An 18,755-nucleotide genomic window follows, 5' to 3' on the forward strand; every position below is an offset into this window, starting at 1 on the left:
TAATTTGGGTAAAAGGGAAGAAATTGGTTCTTACTGCCTAGAGCTAGAAAATGGGACAGAGCAGGGTCATATAGGCCAAATGGACCACTGTGTGAATTTACAGTATACAAGGAGTTTCATTTCCTCTTATCCTCAGGAGCTGAAGCAGACTTGGACTGGAGTCAGGGAAGAAACATTTCCTTAAAAGACATCCTTCCATCTTACCACCCCATCTGCTTTGCGTATTCAAACTGCAGATTTTTTTGGTATATATATATATATATATATATATATATATATATAAATATATTTATATATATATATAAATATATATATAAATATATATATATAAATATATATATATAAATATATATATATATATAAAATATATTTTTATTGAAGTATAGTCAGTTTACAATGCTGTGTTGATTTCTGGTTTACAGCATAGTGATTCAGTCATACATGAACATACATATATTTGTTTTCCTATTCTTTTTCACTGTAAGTTACTACAAGTTATTGACTGTAGTTCCCTGTGCTCTACAGCATAAACTTGTTGTTTACCTATTTTATATATATCAGTTTATTTATCCCTTCCCACCCCCTTTCCCTACTAGTAACCACAAATTTGTTTTCTATGTCTGTGAGTCTGTTTCTATTTTGTAAATAAGTTCGTTAGTCTTATTTTTAAAAGATTTCACATATAAGTGATATCAGATGGTATTTTTCTTTCTCTTTCTGGCTTATTTCACTTAGAATGACAATCTCCGGGTCCAACCATGTTGCTGCAAATGGTATTATTTTATTATTTTTAATGGCTGAGTAGTATTCCATTGTATAAATATACCACAACTTCTTTATCCAGTCATCTGTTGATGGACATGTAGGTTGTTTTCATGTCTTGGCTATTGTAAATAGTGCTGCTATGAACATTGGGGTTCAGGTGTCTTTTTGAATTAAGATTCCCTCTGGATATATGCCCAGGAGTGGGATTGCTGGATCATAGGGTAAGTCTATTTTTAGTCTTTTGAGGAACCCCCATACTGTTTTCTGTAATGGCTGCACCAAACTACATTCCCTCCAACGGTGTAGGAGGGCTCCCTTTTCTCCACACCTTCTCCAGCATTTATCGTTTGTGGACTTTTTAATAGTGGCCATTATGACTGGTGTGAGCAAACTGCAGATTTTTAAATGCAGTTTCCTGCACAGCTCTTTGAAATGATCTACTTTAAGTCTCATCCTCTTTCTAATTTCTGTTCATCGACATCATTGACAAGCTTGTCTGATCACGGAGTGTTTATGCTCTGCCATCAGAGAGCACACTGTCGCGTGTAAGGAGCCTAACCCTCTCAGCAGCACTGCACATTCACCGATCCTTTCCTCTGCGTCGTGGCACCTGAGCTGAGAGTTTTACAGGTGGTGTTAGAGGTGAGGGAAGAAACTAGGCTCAGAGGGGTCAGGGACCTTGTTCAAGGCTGCCCTGGAGCCGGGACTTTACTCCCGACCTGTCTCCCAGAGGTGGAGTGCTTGATGACTACAGGATTCTGCCTTATTTGGAGAGATTTCCTGTAAAAGCATAAGGCAACCCATCATTGTTTACACCTATGTTGTTGAATATCAAATACTTGATCTCTGAGCCTGAGTTTTTCTCGGTCCTTGTCACTTCGGTATGTCTATCATCTCTATCTCTGTTTCTGTCTCCTTCATCCTCATCCCCATTATCCCCATCTCCATCATCTCCATCTCCATCTCTTTATCTGTCTCTATCTCCATTTTTATCTCCATCTCTATTTCTGTCTATAACAATGACTGTTCATTCTTGTTTCCAGGCCTCACTGTGGGTTCTCATGTGAAAAGCAACTTGTCTGAGGTAGAAAAATCACTGGGGAGCTTCACTTAGCCCCTTGTGCCTGGCATAACTGAGGAAGGCTAGCCATGAGCATGAAGGAGTTTCAAATTCCTACTTCTTACCAAATCACTCAGTAAAACCTGCCTTAATCTCTAAAGAGGCCTAGCCTGAAAAATGCCTGATGCCACTGAATGACCAGAGCTTTTATTTGGAGCCCAGTGCCCACCTCCATCAGTTGCTACGAGTGTGCAGCTCTCCTTCCTCTGCTCGACGGGGACTAAAATGCAGCAAGAGGAGCGAGAGGAGCCCTGCTGGTCTTCCCTCTAAGTGTCAAGCTTGGGTTTCTAGCAGCGGGAAGTAGCCCCCTCCTGCAGTGGGGCCAGTGGGGTACCCGTGTGCCCACGCAACTGGTACCCGTGGCTTCTCTCTCACTCAGACCTCGGAGGAAGCCTGGGATCCCGGTCAAGAGGCAGGGCCAGGACCTGCCTGGGACTCCAGCTGCCAGCAGATGGTCAGGGGAGGAGGCAAGTTCACGAAATTCGCAAGTGCAGCCTCCACACGAAGGGTGGACTCTTCAGGGAAGGCCCCAGGGGGCCTTCCCACCCTGGGCCAGAGGCCGTGTCGCTGCAAACAGCGCCAGTGGGGCCAACTCAGCCAGAGGGCGGGGAGAGTTGGCCTGAGTGCCTGGAGAGAAGGGGACCCCAGCGGACCAGGAGGCTGGGAGTTTGGGGAGGGGGCAGGTTGGGGAGACGGACGGGAGCCGAGCTGAGGCCCTCGCGCACCTGCTGCTGTCTGGGCTCCCCTTCATGGCCGGTGTGTGCCTCCTGTAGGGAGCCTGTGTGCCGGCGGTGGGCAAGACAGCCTGCTTTCAAGAGGGGCCCTTGGGGGCACAAGTGGCCAAGAAATCTCTCCCATGACCCAGGGGGTATGCCGTATACTTACCGCATGGAGTATCTGCGGGCTGTTTACTATGCTGTCCTGTATATGCGGTGTGCGTGTGTGTGTAGGACACAGAGTGGAGCATACAGCGGTGAGTAGACACGCAGCCAGAGCAGCAGAAGGAACCCAAGCTGTGGGTGAGAAGAGCGTGTGTTGACCTTTTCCTTCCCTTGCAGACAACAAGCCTTGGGGGTGACAATGGGGGTGCCCCAAGGAGTGTGACCACTTCTCTGTGTGGTCGCCCAGCCCCTGCCAGCTGCCCTTGTCCCCAGGGCAGCAGTCTTGCCGCCACCCAGCAGGCTGTGTTTTTGCCTTGTTCCTGCTGGGTGTTTCTTCTGTTGGCCCTTGTTTCTTCAGAGCTGCAGTGTCTGACTCAGCCGACCTTGATAGTCATCAGATTCCTGGTCCAATAGGCCCAGGGTGGAGCCTGGAGCATCAGTTTCTACCTGTGCCCCTGAAAGGCTGATGCAGGTGCTCGTGGGTCATGGAGAGAAACCCGGCAGTGAGCACGTCGGGGTTCGTCTTCTTTTGGGGATGGGGCAGCTGCGCAACAGAAAAAACACACGCCCTCTCCCTGCCCCCGTCTGCAGAGTGGGATCCCAGACATGTGAGCGCTGAGTTGTGGGGGACCAAGGAAGTCAGAGGGAGGAAGGATGCTGACGTGGCTGGTGCATCCATTGTGGCTGCCTTTTTCGGACTCCCCCCAAACCCTGACACAGCCTGAGACACAAGCTTTACGATCCCATATGACTGAGGAGCTGGGACTCAAGGGATTGAGCCGTTAGCAAAGGCCCAGAGTGAGTTTCATTCAGTATTTTTAAAAATTATTTTCCATTGTGGCAACATATACATCATGTAAAATCTGCCATGTTCCCCATCTGAAGAATCCAATTCAGAGGCACTCATTAAGTACAGCCACGCCGTTGCACAGTCACCACTACTGTCTGCTTCCAGTCCATGCAATTTTGACATGTTTTCTCACAGCACAGAAAATAAGGAAGCGAAGTTGAGAACCTGGTCTATACATCGAGCTGATGGACTCTGCTTATTGTCTAGGGGCAAAGAGGGCTCTGGAGGGACATGCCGGGCCAACATCATTATTCACCTGTGAAACCTGTTTTGGCGATAAGGATGGGTGAAAACGTCCCTACTGCAGCACTGAATTTGCTCAGAGAAGCCACCTTCTGGCACTGAAAAATAATGCAACGACTTAGCATTTAAACATTCTTTAAAAAAAATCATGTTAATGCCACAGTAAAAGAATTTGGGAATTTTGTTAAGTCTTGGGTAAACTGGCAAATCTATAGGTTATATACTTATACCTACACATCCATACTTATCTATCCTGTACGTTGATATCTACACCTGTACAACTATAGCTCTACCTATACACCTCTGCCTCCATCTCATCTCCGCCTCCATCTCCACTTCCACCTCCATCTCCACCTCCACCTCTATCCCCGCCTCCACCTCCATCTCATCTCTGCCTCCACTTCCACTTCCACCTTCACCTCCATCTCCATCTCCACCTCCAACTCTGCCTCCCGTCCACTTCCATCTCCATCTCCACCTCTATCTCCACCTTCACCTCCATCTCTACTTCCATCTCCACCTCTATCTCCACCTCCACCTCCATCTTTGTCTCTATCCCTCCCATTGCATGGCAGCATTTATTTACAGCAAGGATCCATTCACTTAAAACTTTCAGGACTTCCTGAAAACACTAGAAAAGAACTTGTTTAGGCCAGGTGATACCTTATTTGTTGTGGATACAAGTTTGGAATTACAATGAAAATTGGGATAGAACAGAGAACTTGATGGTTTAATACTCAGAAAATGAATGAGAAAAGTTCCCACTGGCTTAGTTAATCTCAGTTTGAGACTAGGACAGGGTTACTTGGCTCCCGGTATTTCCAACAGTTACAGTAAAACCCCATTTGGCCTCTCCTCAGAAGGACACGCTCACTGTGAGTTGCTGAAGATGGAGACCTGCGGGTGGGGGGAGTTGCCAAAGGCTCCCCTGGGAATTCTCTGCTCTTCCCCTGGGCATCTGTGGTGGTCCTGGCTGTCCCCAGGGAAAGGTTGACAATTCCTTCAACACCCGACCTGTAGGAGTCTGCTGGGACTACCAAAACCTTAACAAAATGCCACAGACTGAGCGGCTTCAACAACAGAAGTCTGTGTCCGCATGGCCCTGAAGGCTGGAAGCCCGAGATAAAGTCTTCAGGCTTGGTTTCCTCAGAGGCCTCCTTCCTTGGCTCATCTTCTCCTTGCATCTTTGCAGGGTTTTCCCTCTGTGTGTGTCTGTGTCCTAACCTCCTCTTCTAAACGGACACCGGTCATGTGAGATTGGAGCCCACCCGAATGACCTCATTTTAACTTGATTCACTCTATAGAGATCCTCTATCCAAATACAGTCACATCCTGAGGTTGCGGGAGTCAGGACCTTAACACGTGGATTGGAGGGGCACTCACTTCCAAACGGAGGCTGAACCCAGCGTTCTGGGGGAGGCAGGGAGGCTGAGCTGTGGTGACGGGAAGTGTAGAGTAGGCCCAGTATCCTGTCCTCTTGACGCTCAGAGAGCCCGGCTTGCACAGGGCTGCGACTGCCTGGAGACAGTCCTCTCCCCCAGTCCCCTCCCTTCCAGCTCCTGATGCATGTGACTCTCACCATGACCGTCTGGGACCCACTGGGCCAAATCTGAGTTCCCCAGCCTGGTACTCAAAGCCCTGTCATTCCTTTATTCTTCAGGACCACACGTCCCTCCGGTCCTGCCTGATTCTTCCCAACACGGTCCCTCTTCTTCCAGCCTCAAGCCAGCCTCCTTCTTCTTGGGTCCTTCCTCTCTAGGTATATTTTAAACCCAAGATGAAACTGTACATCCTGTTCATAACCCATCCCAGTGACTGGGGAACATGCATTTTGTTCTTTCAGTGTAAACACCGCTCTGAGCCAGCACGTGTAATGACTCTGCAGTGGCCCCCCTGATGTGAGCACCACCCTTCTCCTGTCTCTCTCATCCTCACCTCTCTGCTCAGCTCCCTTCTGCTCTCATCTTTCCCTCTGCCAGCCTGGGGTCACTGCTCCGTCGCCATCCACAAGGAGTATTCCTCGAGACCAGTATGCATTTTCTACTTTAGTCTCTATGATTTTCTAGCTTTCTGGTCTTTTTTAGTTCATATTTTGGCTTTCAAACTAAATTTTAGGTTCTGTTTTCAAATTCCTTTGTATCTCTGAAAACAGTAGGATGGACATTGTGTAGACAGCAGGCTAAGGACAGAGAGGACTGGACCCATGGCCTCGTCTGTGTGCTCATGTTCACAGGGGGTGGCGGGGGGCAGGAAGAAAATTGTAGGGGGAAGGGTACAGGAGTTTTTACTCCTAATATTCACATTAAGGGTGATTTTGAGACTTCTCTGATTCTCTCTGTTTCTGGCTAGATCTCTTCTCACATGAGCCCTCATTCATATGTGGCCCTTGATGTTTCCAATTTTCCTTACCCTTCCCGACTACCTCACACTTGGTCACTCCATTCATTTTCACTACCTGTCTGACTCTTGGAGTATTTGAGTTTGTGACCCTACCTTCGGTTTTCCTCAAAGCCTTTCTTTGTCAAAGGGGTTTTCTCCTGAATTGAATATGCTCTTTTTAGGAGTTACCACTATAATTTATTCTATCTCATCTCTCCCTTTGGACCTTGATCAAATCCCTCTGCCTTTGCAAAACTACCCCTTGACTCTCATTGTGTTTAACCTCTAGCCTCTTTGCATTTGCTTGACTGTATAATCAAATTTTAAATTATACTATCTTATTTCTCCTTGCCTGAAGCATATACTTCATATATGAATACGAGATAGAAATAACAGCCAACACTTAAGGAGCATTAACCATAACAAAACTATTTAAATGATGTTTGTGGTTGATGATTTAAATAAAATGACTGAAAATTACCCACTAACAATGATTACTTTATCTCTCCTACTGGAGCTTTCACCAAGTATAGCTTAAAGGAGGCAGGGAAATAACTGTGTATTAATAAAGCCAGCCTTGCTGAATTTTCAGCCACCCGCCCCCATTCCCTGCCTAGCTAGCCCAATGCTGAATGTAAGCTGGTGTGAAGAAGGTTAACAAAATCCGCCAAAAAACAATGTTTGTTAAACATCTATTAAAGAATTTTTTCTTATCTTAATTAAAAGCTTTTAATCTTAATTAATCTTGTCATGACTTTCCCTAATGAGCATTTCCTAGTTCATTTGTGGTTTCTAAAATGTGCCACAAATTGTGGAAATTAACTTTAGTAGGTTTAATACTATGATATTATCAGCAAGTGAAGAGTGGGGATTTCATTCTTACTTTAAGAGCATTTAAAAATACTCTGTTCTATGAATATGCAGTCGTTACTCAAATTCAATTGCTAAATTGCTACTGTATGCCTTGGTTTTAGTGTCTTCTTTCAGTGGCTTGAGTTTTTTTGTTCGTCCTCTTAAAGGAACCTCAGGGTGGAAGGCGGGGCTAAGAGCTCAGGTTATAAAAACCTCTTCTCCCTGCAGGCAGATCAGAGGAGCAGGATCCTTGGAGTGGAAGCAAATCCTGCCTGATAAACCTCCACTGGTACGTTGTCTGCCTTTGCTTTTCTTCCTCCCATAAAAGTTGCAATTGTATAACTTGCAGAATCGATGCGAGTTCAATCTCTGAGAAGGGTATCGGTTAGTTTTTCTATGAAGATGAGAAACTAAAGGAAAACAACATTTAAAATTTCTCAAAGATCTGTGTGGATAAGCAAAATGCTTGTTCACTGGTATATTTAGTACTTATTTGGATTTATTGAGAAATATAGAAATCTGTGCTAGATTTTTGAATGATTTAAAATATATTTGTAGTTTTTTTTTTCTTTTCCTGATTGATAGAGTCAGAAATTTCCTCAAATAAGCTTTGGTAAAAAAGTCATTGACATCTTGCAGTCTGCAACTGACTGTCTGAACCAATCCTGTGTTCACAAACACACTGGGAACATAATAACACAGGTTGTTCTTAAGTAAAGACTATGTTGAAACATAAATTAGCATCAAGAAAGAATTCATTCAAATGGTCACTATTCTTTGATAATAAAAAAGAAAGAGGTATATTTGACTTAATTTTACATACTGTGGTTCCTGTAGTTTTTTTCAGCTTCTGAAACATGCTCGTTGCTTGTGTCACTTAGAAGCAAGAGAGAAATACTGAGGGGTTGGATGAATAATTAAAGGTTTTATTTCTATTTAATTTTGAAGCCATTATCGCTAACGCTGACTTTCTCAACGTGAAGATTCATGAGCTGCAAGTGAGAGAAGGGCTATTCCTTCAGTCTATTCTATACGTGCTCGTACACATCGGCTTATTGTGAGCGGAGTTTTAGCTCATCAGTGCCTCGGAGTGTAAAGAACTTCCTTCCAAGGTTATGACTTTGGATTTATAATTCTGCAAAATTTGTTATCATCCATTATTACTTTTTTTTGGTCTTGCCTAAGAATTGATGTGATTCTTGGCACCTGTGAAGACAGCAGCGTTCCAGGCACCATAGGGACCCCCTGCCTTTCCCCTTTCAGACAATATCTCTGCACATCCTCTGAGGCTCAGATTCTACCTGCTGTCTCTCATCTCTGCTCTTTGGTGCAGGTTACATGGGACTGATGGAATTGAGCCTCGTTGGCTTTTGCCATTTTCCCAGTTTTTACCCATCTATTCAGATCTCAAAAATGTGGCTGACAGAGGCAATTAGAAGAGCAGGGTCATTCCTCTGACAAAACAGACCTCAGTTCTTGTCCAGTGGTGAGTGAGACGTGGAGGCAAAGGTGCACATTCACCCTTGCAGGTCCCTGTCACTCTGGCATACAACGCTGTAGCACTTTTGCCAAAATGAGGATTGAGAAGATTTCTCTGGATGGTGTCATTTATATTTGGAGCCTCTGTAAGTGTAACACTCATCATTACAATGAATAATTGATGGAGCAAGGAGTGGAGCTGACTGGGGTTTGGTACGAGGCCTTTTGGAACATTCTAATCAGAGCATGAACAATTTAGTTCCCCTCTCATTCAGTCTTAATCAGGAGAACTTCTTATTTATTCTTTTTTTTTTTAAACCATACAGAGATTTAGAACTCGAAAATGACACTTTAGTAATAGGCAGGCTGAAATGAAATTCTAAAAACATGCCAAATGCCATTCTTGGGTTAGGACAATAACATAGGTTGATTTCTGTTTTGTCTTTGTTTTGGGCTCACAAAATGCAAGAATATTCTGCTGTTAATGGGTGACTTCTAGACTATTTGAAATCTTACATGAGCATCAATAATAAAATAATACCAGATCAGCCTCTCCCCAGCAAACAAACAAGGTTTCTAATTACTTGTATTTTGATAGTGTGTTAATATAGTAAAAATAACAATATATTCCTTCACAAAGAGGTATTAAATTAGCACAAAGTAGCTTACATTTTATAGGTTGAACTCTCAGACCAGCCTGCACAGGTTTGAATTCTGGATCCTCTCCTTATCAGCTGTGTGACTTTGGGGAAGTTACCGAACTTCACTGTGCCTTGGTTTATTCATCTGTTTAAGTGGGAAAATAATAACTCATGTAACTCAAGAGAGGACTGAAAGAGATTGAAAGAGTGTAGCCCAGTGCTTGGCCCTTAACAGGCCTTAGAGAAGGCAAAGCTGTTATGTGTTCCCAGCCTGATGAAGATGTATGTTTCATGTGCTATCAGGACAAATTGCATTGTTCATAAATTCAATATTTTTGTATTTTGCTTAATGAGCTTTAAGTGCGTGTCATTCTGAAAATTGTGTATTTATAACCAAGCTTGTCTCATCATTGGACATAGCAGCATTAATTTGTGCAGTTAGGCGATGAGCCCTGGGCTCTGAGGCCCAGGCACTGGCAGAAACGCAAGTCTAGTTTTGGTAGCCGTTCAAACATCATGCACTGGGTTCCCCCAGAGGAGGCATCACCTGGAACCATAGTATAATATCGAAACCAGGAAAGTGACGCTGGTATAATCCACAGACTCTTATTCTGATTTTATTTATTTGTGTGTGTGTAGTTTCATGCAAGTTTAGCAATCGTAGATTTGTGTAATCATCACCACAACCAAGTGATGAACCTATTCTGTCACTAGAAAGATTGCCTATGTCTTTATGGTCTCACCCTCCTCCCCACCCCTACCCCGACCTGCAGGAGCTCTTGGTACACTGGGCTCTGGGTCAGCGCACGTGGGTTTGATCTTGCTTTATGGATGCTGTGAAGCTTGCAGTGGGCCATGTTGGTCTCCTTGCTTTGGCCCCTAGCAATTAGGGTACAGTTTCTAGCAACACCCCACAAGCAGACTTTCCATGTGTCGGATGAGTCCCCCATGTCAGCAGTGTCTCTCATTTTATGCTCTGTTCATGTCTTTCTCCATTCCTTTGTATTCAGTAATCTTAGTAAGTCACTTTAAATCTTTATGCACCGAGATGAAATCCATTTATTATTTAAATTCAGCTCCCCCTTCCCACCCTCTTTCTTGAACTGCTGAAGGTTGTGTGGCTGCAGTTTCCTTCCTCCTCTTTGGATTCCTGAGTGTGTCTTTCTGCTGCACTCACAGCTGAATTGGCTGAGGATACAATCCCCGGATTACAATCTTTTCTCTCAAAAAACTGCAAATTTTGCTACATCTTTTAGCTTACAGTCTAGGAGAAGTTTGATGCCAGCCTGATTTCTGCTCTTCTGTGATTTACTTTTTTTCCTGCTATGTTGCTTATACGGCTTTAGGTTTATTCTTATCCTTATATAATTTCACTAGGTACCTCTAAGCCTATCAATTTTGCCTGGTATGAGACTCTGGGATTTTTTTTTTTCCAAAAGACTCAATTCTTTCCTTAGCCCAGGGAAGAAGATTTGTCCTGCTGGCTTTTGACTGTTACATCTCCTGTGCAGAAACTTTTCTTCTTCTGAAAGAACTGACACGTCTCCTACATGACACATCTCCTGTGCATGTTCCCCATGGCTCCACAGCAAGGAGTGGAGCTGCCTGAGGTGACAGCTGATGGGCAGAGCCTTGTGGCTTATTCTACCTGCACCGTCCCTCCCCAGATGCTGCTTGCATCAGGGGTCCCTGTGCAGGACGCCATGGGCTGGCATCCACTGAGCATCCGAGCACATCCTCTCGTGTAACATTGCGTCACATGCTGATGCCAGTCCTAGCTACTGCTGAGTAGGGTACCAGCTCTGCAGAAATAAGGACAGGAGTCAATTCTGGAAGGAACTTCATGGATGGCCACAAGATCTCTTTTCTGGGCTTCCACCCTCCTCCTCCCCTTGCCACAACTGCCTTCCTTAGGCATTGCTGACCTTGGGAGGGAGCACACCCCCTGGGGTGCTGTCCATTCTCTGGGGGAGGCTGTAATCAGAAAACAATAAGCTTTCCAGGGCTGAAAGAAACAAACCCCCCAAACTCCACCAAACTTGAGTTTGCACATAAAACAGAGCACGTGATCAATGCAAACATTTCACACGAATATCTGGTCACAGTCAATAAAACATGAGAATTTAAGGAAAAGGGGGGAAAAGCATATAAATGTTGGGCAGGAAGAATAAAAGTGAGGCTGCTTTCAGGGCTTTCCTTTATAAGATCACAAATCTAGTAAGAACAGAGCTGTTTCTATGGTGTTAGTGGGTAAAAGTGTTGGTCAAATTATCCACTGGTGAATACAGTAAAAAGGCATTTACACTGTAAAAAAATCAATAGCCAGTAACCTCAATAAAGAGTCAGGAGACCAGAAGGGGGCGCTCTCGCGCCCTGTGATGACAGCAGAGCCCAACGGGAAGACAGACTCCTCTTCTTCCCTGGCAAGGACTCACCAACCAAAAGCCAGGGACTCTCTGTTTACTGCCACCCTCCCCACGTCCTTTTCCTTTCATAAAAGCAGTCTCCTCCTCTTGCTGCGCAGGAACTTGCCTGTGGTTCACCCAGAAATGCACTTCTCTTCTGATCTCGAATAAACCCATCTTTGCTGGAGAAACATCTGGCAGTTTACTTGTTTCAGGTTAACAATATGGATGAAAAGCTCCTAACACACCCCTCTTGTGCGTCACTCCACTAAAATCATTCCCTAGGAACATCTCCTGATGCTGACAGATGAGTCCAAGGCGGACAAGTCTCACACTGGGCATGGACACCAGTGATGCATGGAGGACTCAGTCTAAATGAGTGTTGAAAATACAGAATAAAAATTAATATGAAGAGAAATATTATTCTCGAAGGTGAAAATATGGATCCAAAAAGAATTGTTCATTGATATCAACGTGGGTCTAAACCCCCGACTGGATGGGCCACTGGACTGAAGCTGAGAAGCTGGGGAACCAGTGCTCAGGGACTGGGCAGAAGCAGTCAGCAGATTTTAAAAAAAAACAGACTTGCACCAACACCAGCTTAGCGTATGGTGGGGTGCCCTTAGAAAGGAGGCTCGTTGTGGGTTCTGTCCCTCAACCGTTTCCTAGTTTGTCTGATTACTTCCTCCGTATTTCTGCTAAATCAGATGACTTAAGAGTCCTGATTTGAATTTTACATTTATGGGACCCAAATAAAATAAAATTGAGGAGTCATACGGCCAGGCTTGGCACGATGCTATATTCAAAAGATACTCAGGTCCCATAAAGCAAGAGCAATGGAAATAAATGCGGGTTAAAGGGTGTGGTGGGAGGTGGGCTTCTAGGTTGGGACCCCCACCTCCTGAGCATTCATGCCATTGTGTGGTCCCCTCCTCTTGAAGGTGAGCGGGACCTACTGACTTGCTTCTAACCAACAGAATGTGCCAATGATGATACAGGATGTCACCTGCATGATTAGGTGACAAAGGCCTGTGGCTTTGTCTGGCTAGCAGACCCCCTCTACTGCCCTGTGGGCGCGCAAGCTTTGATAAAGAAGTTGCCATGTCGGAGAGACTCAGGTGGCCAGGACCTCCGGCCAGCAGCCAGTGAGGTGCTAAGTCCTCTAAACCAGCAGCCCTCGAGGAACAGAATCCCGCCAACAACCACATGAGCTTGGAAGCCTGTCCTCTCCCTCCAGGCTTGAGATGAGACGCCAGCCTCTGCCGGCACCTTGAGGGCAGCCTCGAGCAGGGGCTCCAGCTCCACTGAGCCCAGGTTCCTGACCACAGAAGCTGCAATATCGTAAGTGCGTTCTGTTGTAAGCAGCCGCATTTTGGGACAGCAATAGACAACTGATACGGATGGATGGACTTGGAATAATGTCCAAAAGATGCGGTCCACTCTTCCCAAAGCCGTAAACTCGCCTTGGCAGCCACTTTCCCCGTTAAGTCTGCGTTCTCACCTCTCCCTCCCCACTCACCTAGCTCTCCTGCTCATACTCCCCATCCCCACATTCCACATGTGTCCCCCGCGACGTCTCCGCACGTCTCCGCATCCTCGTAAGCCTGTTTAGCTCCCCTAGGCTACTCCCAAGTTTTCATCCCACACGGGTCCCAGGAACTGAGCAGATAAAAACAAGTTTCCTGGTGAGCGAGGGAGGGGAGCGGTCAGGACGCTTGTGCCTTCCTGTCCCAGATTCTTCCTGCCACACAGCTTTTCCTCCTGTTCTTTACTTGCTCTGTTTGGGAAGCCCTGCTACCAGTAATAGGAGAATTGATAAAAGCACCAATGTTTACATCATTCAAGCATCTGCCAAGCCTGCTGTAGGCACCTCATCTTTAATCCTGACAACAAATCTATGGCGGGGCGGGGAGACACGTTTTTAGAGATCAAGGAACTGAGACCCAAAGGGGTAAGTAAGTTGCTAGTCAGCGGTGGAGCCCAGCCCCACGCTTGGATTTTCCTGGCTCCCAAACTCAGGCTTCTGTGTTGTTTTCTGTGTCTCCAAATTTGATTTGATTTTATTAATAATAGATGTCTCTTTGAGTGGTTATTTGAATTCCTCTTGACACTGAAGTTTTCATTATTGAAGGAAAGTCTATATTTTTGCCGGAACTTTTGGATATCTGGCCTGTGCTGTGATACCAGTGCTTTCCTGATGCACTAGCCAGACCCACGATTTCTCCGAAGTAGAGTGACTGAATGAACGGTGTGTGTGAGCTACGCGAAATCCTCCTCCTCGGACAGCGTATGACATTCTGGGGCAGGTGTGGTGTCACCCTACTGGAGTATTCCTACTTGGGGAGTTCCCCTCGGTGGGGCTTGTCCACATCCAGGGCTATCATTTTCTTGACTTCATCTTCCCACTCCTCAGTGAGAGTTCCATGGATTCAGAGAAATGCACTCCGGGTTAAAGGGAAAGCAAGAAGACGGTCTAGACTTGAAACTCATGCTTTTCAGCATTATACTCTCCTGCCCTCTAAATGGGTGGAAAGTCAGCGCTTCTTTTTAACAAATGATTAAAAAAAATTTTTTTTTGGTAGGGGAGGTGGTTAGGTTTATTTATTTATTTTTTAGCAGAGGTGCTGGGGATTGAACCCAGGACCTTGTGCACGCTAAGCACGCTCTTTGTCACTGAGCCATACCCTCCCCTACCCAAGTTAGTGCCTCATTGATGTGAGAACTACAGACCACATTTCTGATCCAGAGAAAGAAGTAGTACCTGAGAGGCAAGGTCGGTGAGGCTTCAGGACCGTCACAGTTCTACAGCATAGTCAGATCGTGGTATATTATGTCGTGCTGGAGTTCTGGAGTGACGCCATCACGGATTCCAAGTTGCATGTGAAATTCCAACCCCTAACTGTTGGGTTACTGGGAATAAGTCTGTCACCTTGAATTTTTGGAGCTTGGCAAATCATCACTTCCATTCAAGAGACTGAAGCTGCCGACGTCCCCCGGCTGCTGTGCAGGGAGGCGGCCGGGAGCAGACAGGCAGCAAAGCTCTGGAGCAGATGCGCCTAGCTGCTCTTCATCAGGGGAACCTGCTAGGACCATGGGGATGGAAATCCGATGAAGCAGCGCTGTCACCACTGATGTGGAGAGGGGTCCTGAGCCCTTCACAGCAGCAAAGCCCTCAGCCCTGCTGCGGAAACCACCACTCTAGACTTGGCTTTCAAAATAACTCCCCTAGGGTTTCAGAGCCCCCAGAACTCATGCAGTGTTCCCAGCCAGCCTCTGTTCTGGGGGGCACTGGCATTTCTTCTCTGGAGCACAAGGGAGATAGCCCAGATAAGACCAAGGGGTCTGGGGCTGGTAGGGAGTCAGTTTCATGTCTGGGAATGATTTCAAAGAATATGCTGTGAAAGAAAAAAACCAACATTTTCATCAGTATTTATTATGTTACTGTTGACTATCTTCTCCTTTTATCTTCAGCTTGTCATTTATACACAGTCGATCATTTTAGTGCCGATGGCTTCACGGCCCCCGCCTGCCACACAAAGTCCTCCTCCATGCTCTGTTATTATTATAATTATTACATTATTGTATTTGCACTGTACTTTGGTCTCTCCCTCCCTGCTCGTTTTCTTCCCCCAAGACTTGAACATGATCCCACTTCTTGGGAGAAAACAAGTCAGCCACCAACCCCCTCCCCTCGAGCTCCACCCTCCCTGCCCCGTGCACCCCCAACGTGCTCCCGCGGAGGGAAGGGTCCGCACCGGCTATCCTCAGTCTCTCACCCCCACTTGCTGAAACTGTCCATCACGCAGGTCACTGGTTATTTTTGCCTTGTCCAGCAGCTAGACACTTTTCCTGTTTATTGAATACATTTTTCCAGATTACATAAGCAATAGATTTAATTCTGGCAAGTATAAAAAGTGAAATAATAAAATTAAAATCACCCCACACATAGCAATGGTTAACAGCTGGATGTATTTACTTGCCGGTGCCTTATACACATTATCCGTAACGTGTTTACATCTCCTACTTCGATAGCTGCCTTTCCTGAAGGTGCGTCACATGTCAGCCACCGAGGCACTTTCAGAGGGAAGCTGAGAGGGCAAAAGAGTCACTCAAAGTCACGGGGTGAGGGGTTGAACCCAAGCTGACCATCTCTAAAGCCAGAGCTGCTGACCACCGTGAGTTCTTGCCTTCTGCTTTTTTTCCTGCTCACAATAAATCATAATAATTTGCCATGTCATTAAAATATACCCCCTTCATGGTAGCATCCTCTAACTGCTTCTGGGTGCAACATTCTCCCACTGATGGAAATTTGGGTCGCTTCTGATTTCTCCTGTAAAATGAGTATCTTTTTAGTAAACCTTTTAGTATGTTTCTGATGATTTCTTTTATGTAGAATTCTCCAAAACCAATTCATTGGGTCACCAATGATAATATTTAAATATCTTGTTACATGATTGTCACATTGCTTTGCAGGCAGGACAGTCACATGAGAGCCTGTCCCAGTACACGCTTCCCAGCATCAAACGCTGTCCTCAGAAAATATGTCCCCTGAGTGTTTCCCTGGCTTTCGTGTTAGGAAGGCGTGGTGTGTGTTCGTGTTTATTAGTGGTTTGGGCTCCCTTGTTTGGAAGATTCTAGCTCATTTACCCAGTTCTCTGCTGGTGTTTGTATTGTTCGACCCGGCGCTGGGATTTATTACCTTTCCTTAGAGTGTGATGTGCCGACTGGCTTCTCCCTGGTGTGACTGTCACTTCTTCCTCCTCCTGGTTGTCACCCTGCTTTTCCAGTTCACCCCCTATAGGCGTGGGCCACCCTCTTTCCCAAGGTTCCCTGGGGGGTGTCCCCCGTGGCCCCCCTCCCCTCCTCTCCAGACTGGCCTGGAAGCCTTCGGTCCTGGGCGTGATGGCCCTTCTCCCAAAGCCCCTTCCACACCCGAGCCTCAACTCCTGAATGCGTTTAGGAGGTTGGGAGGCGCTACACCTGGAATAGCTGTCATGGCGGGCGGTGTGAAGGGCGCCTGGCCTCGTAATTAGTCAAGTTGAGTATCAACTGGCCTCAGAAAAGCGGTTGGAAACGAATACCGAATAAAGGCGTTTGAAATGTCAGAATCAGGCAACTTCCTGCACTCCTTACACGCGCTCCTATTTCTTATTTGACTGAAATATGATTTAAAAGCCCGAATACACTTTTCCCTTGCAATGAAATAAGCAGCTTTTTTTCACTGTGAGCAAGTAAAATCATTTCCTGGCCGTTGGAGCCCTACTCAGAAGCAATTTGCTGCAGGGGGATCATAGTAAATACCTTGCAGGATTGATTTGCGGTTTTACAATAATGTATGTAAAGTACCAATTAATACTCTGAGCCTCTCTGTGAGATGCCTGGGGAGAGAAGTAAAAGAAGAGCTGCTCGTTTTAAACAGCCTGGCCCCAGGGTTCCGTGAGCTGTGAGAAGCATCCTGTCTGCGGTGTGGGAGGGTTTTGAGGCCCGGACAGGCGATCCGATCTGGACACGGTGGAGCAGGAGCAGGGCGGAGGGATGGGGAGCTGTGTGGCTGGGCCGTGGGTCTCAGGCCTTCCCACGTGCAAGGGGCGTGGAAGGCAGGGTGTGGGGCCAGTAATGCGCAAGCCGAAGGAGGATTCGGAGGATGGGAGGGAGTGTGAGGCGATCACTTAAATTATTCACTCAGTCAATGCTGGTACATTTCTGCTCCGTGCACTGTGCCAGGCTCAGGGAATACAGTGCCGAACAGAGAGATCTGGTTTTTGACTTAAGCAGATGGACGAGGCCAAACAGATCATGAAACAAGTCGGGATGCTCACAGCTTGGTGGGGAATAGAAGGTGCTTCCAGAACAGGGCGCCTGCGCCAGCCTGGGCAACACTGGGCACCTCACTGAAGAAAGGGTGTGGAAGCCGAGGTCGAGAGGATGAGCAGGAGGCGACCCAGACGGGGGAGGTTTGGGGAAGAGGGTTCCAGACCGAGAGTGGGGCCCAGATGGGAAAGGCGCGGCCCAGTGAGGGGCCTGGTCCTGAAAGAGAGGGAGGTGGGTGCTGTCAGGCTGAGGAGGCGAGCGGGGCCCCAACTGTGGGCCAGGGGAGGGGCTGGAGAGGGCGAAGGGGGTGGGGTTGTCACTTGGAGGTGGTGATGACGGAGGCGAGGAATGGGGGGAGGTCACAGGCAGCTGCGGGAGCTCCGTCCCGGGAAGAGACACAGGGACACGGGATGTCGTGTCTGCTGTGTCTGCTGAACAGCATGGGGATGTGGAGGCTCTCCTGGTGGGGAAGGGTCTGAGTTGCTGTCTGGGAAACAGAGAGGCACGGAGAGCGCCTGCTGCTCGGAGGGGCGGGTCTGAGCATGGAAGAACGGGGTCGGGGGCAGCCTAGGATGCGTCTCCATGGCGCCTGAGGCTTCCCTGACGCCGGGCTAACGGCCTGCTCCCCAGCCTGGGAGGGAACTGCCGGGTGTCCCTGGGACCCATGTGCTGGCTCCAAGTCTCAGGGTCAGCCAGGGCACACTGGCCCTCAGGCCCTGCTGTCACCGTCGGTCAGGGCCCTTCTCCCACCTCACTTGACTGGGTCAGGGCAATCCTCCTCGCCATGGCCACCGCCACCCACCACGTCCTCCAGCGGATGCGAGCCCCAGTTCTGTAAGCTCCCTTCGCTCCAAACCCGCTAACTTGGAAGGGGCTCTCTCGCACCCCGATGCGCGGCGGTCTGTGATGCGTGGTTCCACCTTGCAGAGGAGGGGGACACCCAGGGAGTCTCTGCCCAGGCGTGAGGGGACAGGGAAGGTGTGCAGAAGAACTGGACTCAAGCTGAGTCCCGGAGGACCAGGAGGAAAGAAGCAAGAAGAGCAGAGGCAGGGGTACCATCGGCTGGTGGGGGGCACCGCAGACGCTGCGAGGAGAGGCAGGAGGGGAGGGCATCTTGGTAAAGCTTGCAACCGCGCCCTTGCGCTGTTTGTGACCCAGACTTACCCACCCCCCCTTTCTCCACAGGAGAGCAGATGTCCCTCCAGGGCACGCGGCTCAGCATGAGGAGCAGAAGGAACTGCACGCTGGGCAGCACCCGGACCCTGTACTCCAGTGCGTCTCGGAGCACAGATGTGTCCTACAGCGAGAGCGTGAGTCGAGGGCGGTCCC

The 18,755-nt window shown here is 47.4% G+C and overlaps 1 protein-coding gene across 1 annotated transcript in view; it reads left to right on the forward strand.

Annotated features, from left to right (window-relative positions):
• The first annotated feature begins 18,619 nt into the window (after nucleotides 1–18,619).
• The window catches only part of TRPM8 (transient receptor potential cation channel subfamily M member 8), a 74,736-nt gene continuing 74,600 nt past the window's right edge, over nucleotides 18,620–18,755 (forward strand). The window contains exon 1 of the mRNA XM_006209134.4: nucleotides 18,620–18,736. Coding sequence (XP_006209196.1) covers nucleotides 18,620–18,736 — 117 coding nt within the window. The remainder of the gene's footprint in view (nucleotides 18,737–18,755) is intronic.

The sequence above is a fragment of the Vicugna pacos genome, chromosome 5, assembly GCF_048564905.1.
Source record: "Vicugna pacos chromosome 5, VicPac4, whole genome shotgun sequence".
Taxonomy (NCBI): Eukaryota; Metazoa; Chordata; class Mammalia; order Artiodactyla; family Camelidae; genus Vicugna; species Vicugna pacos.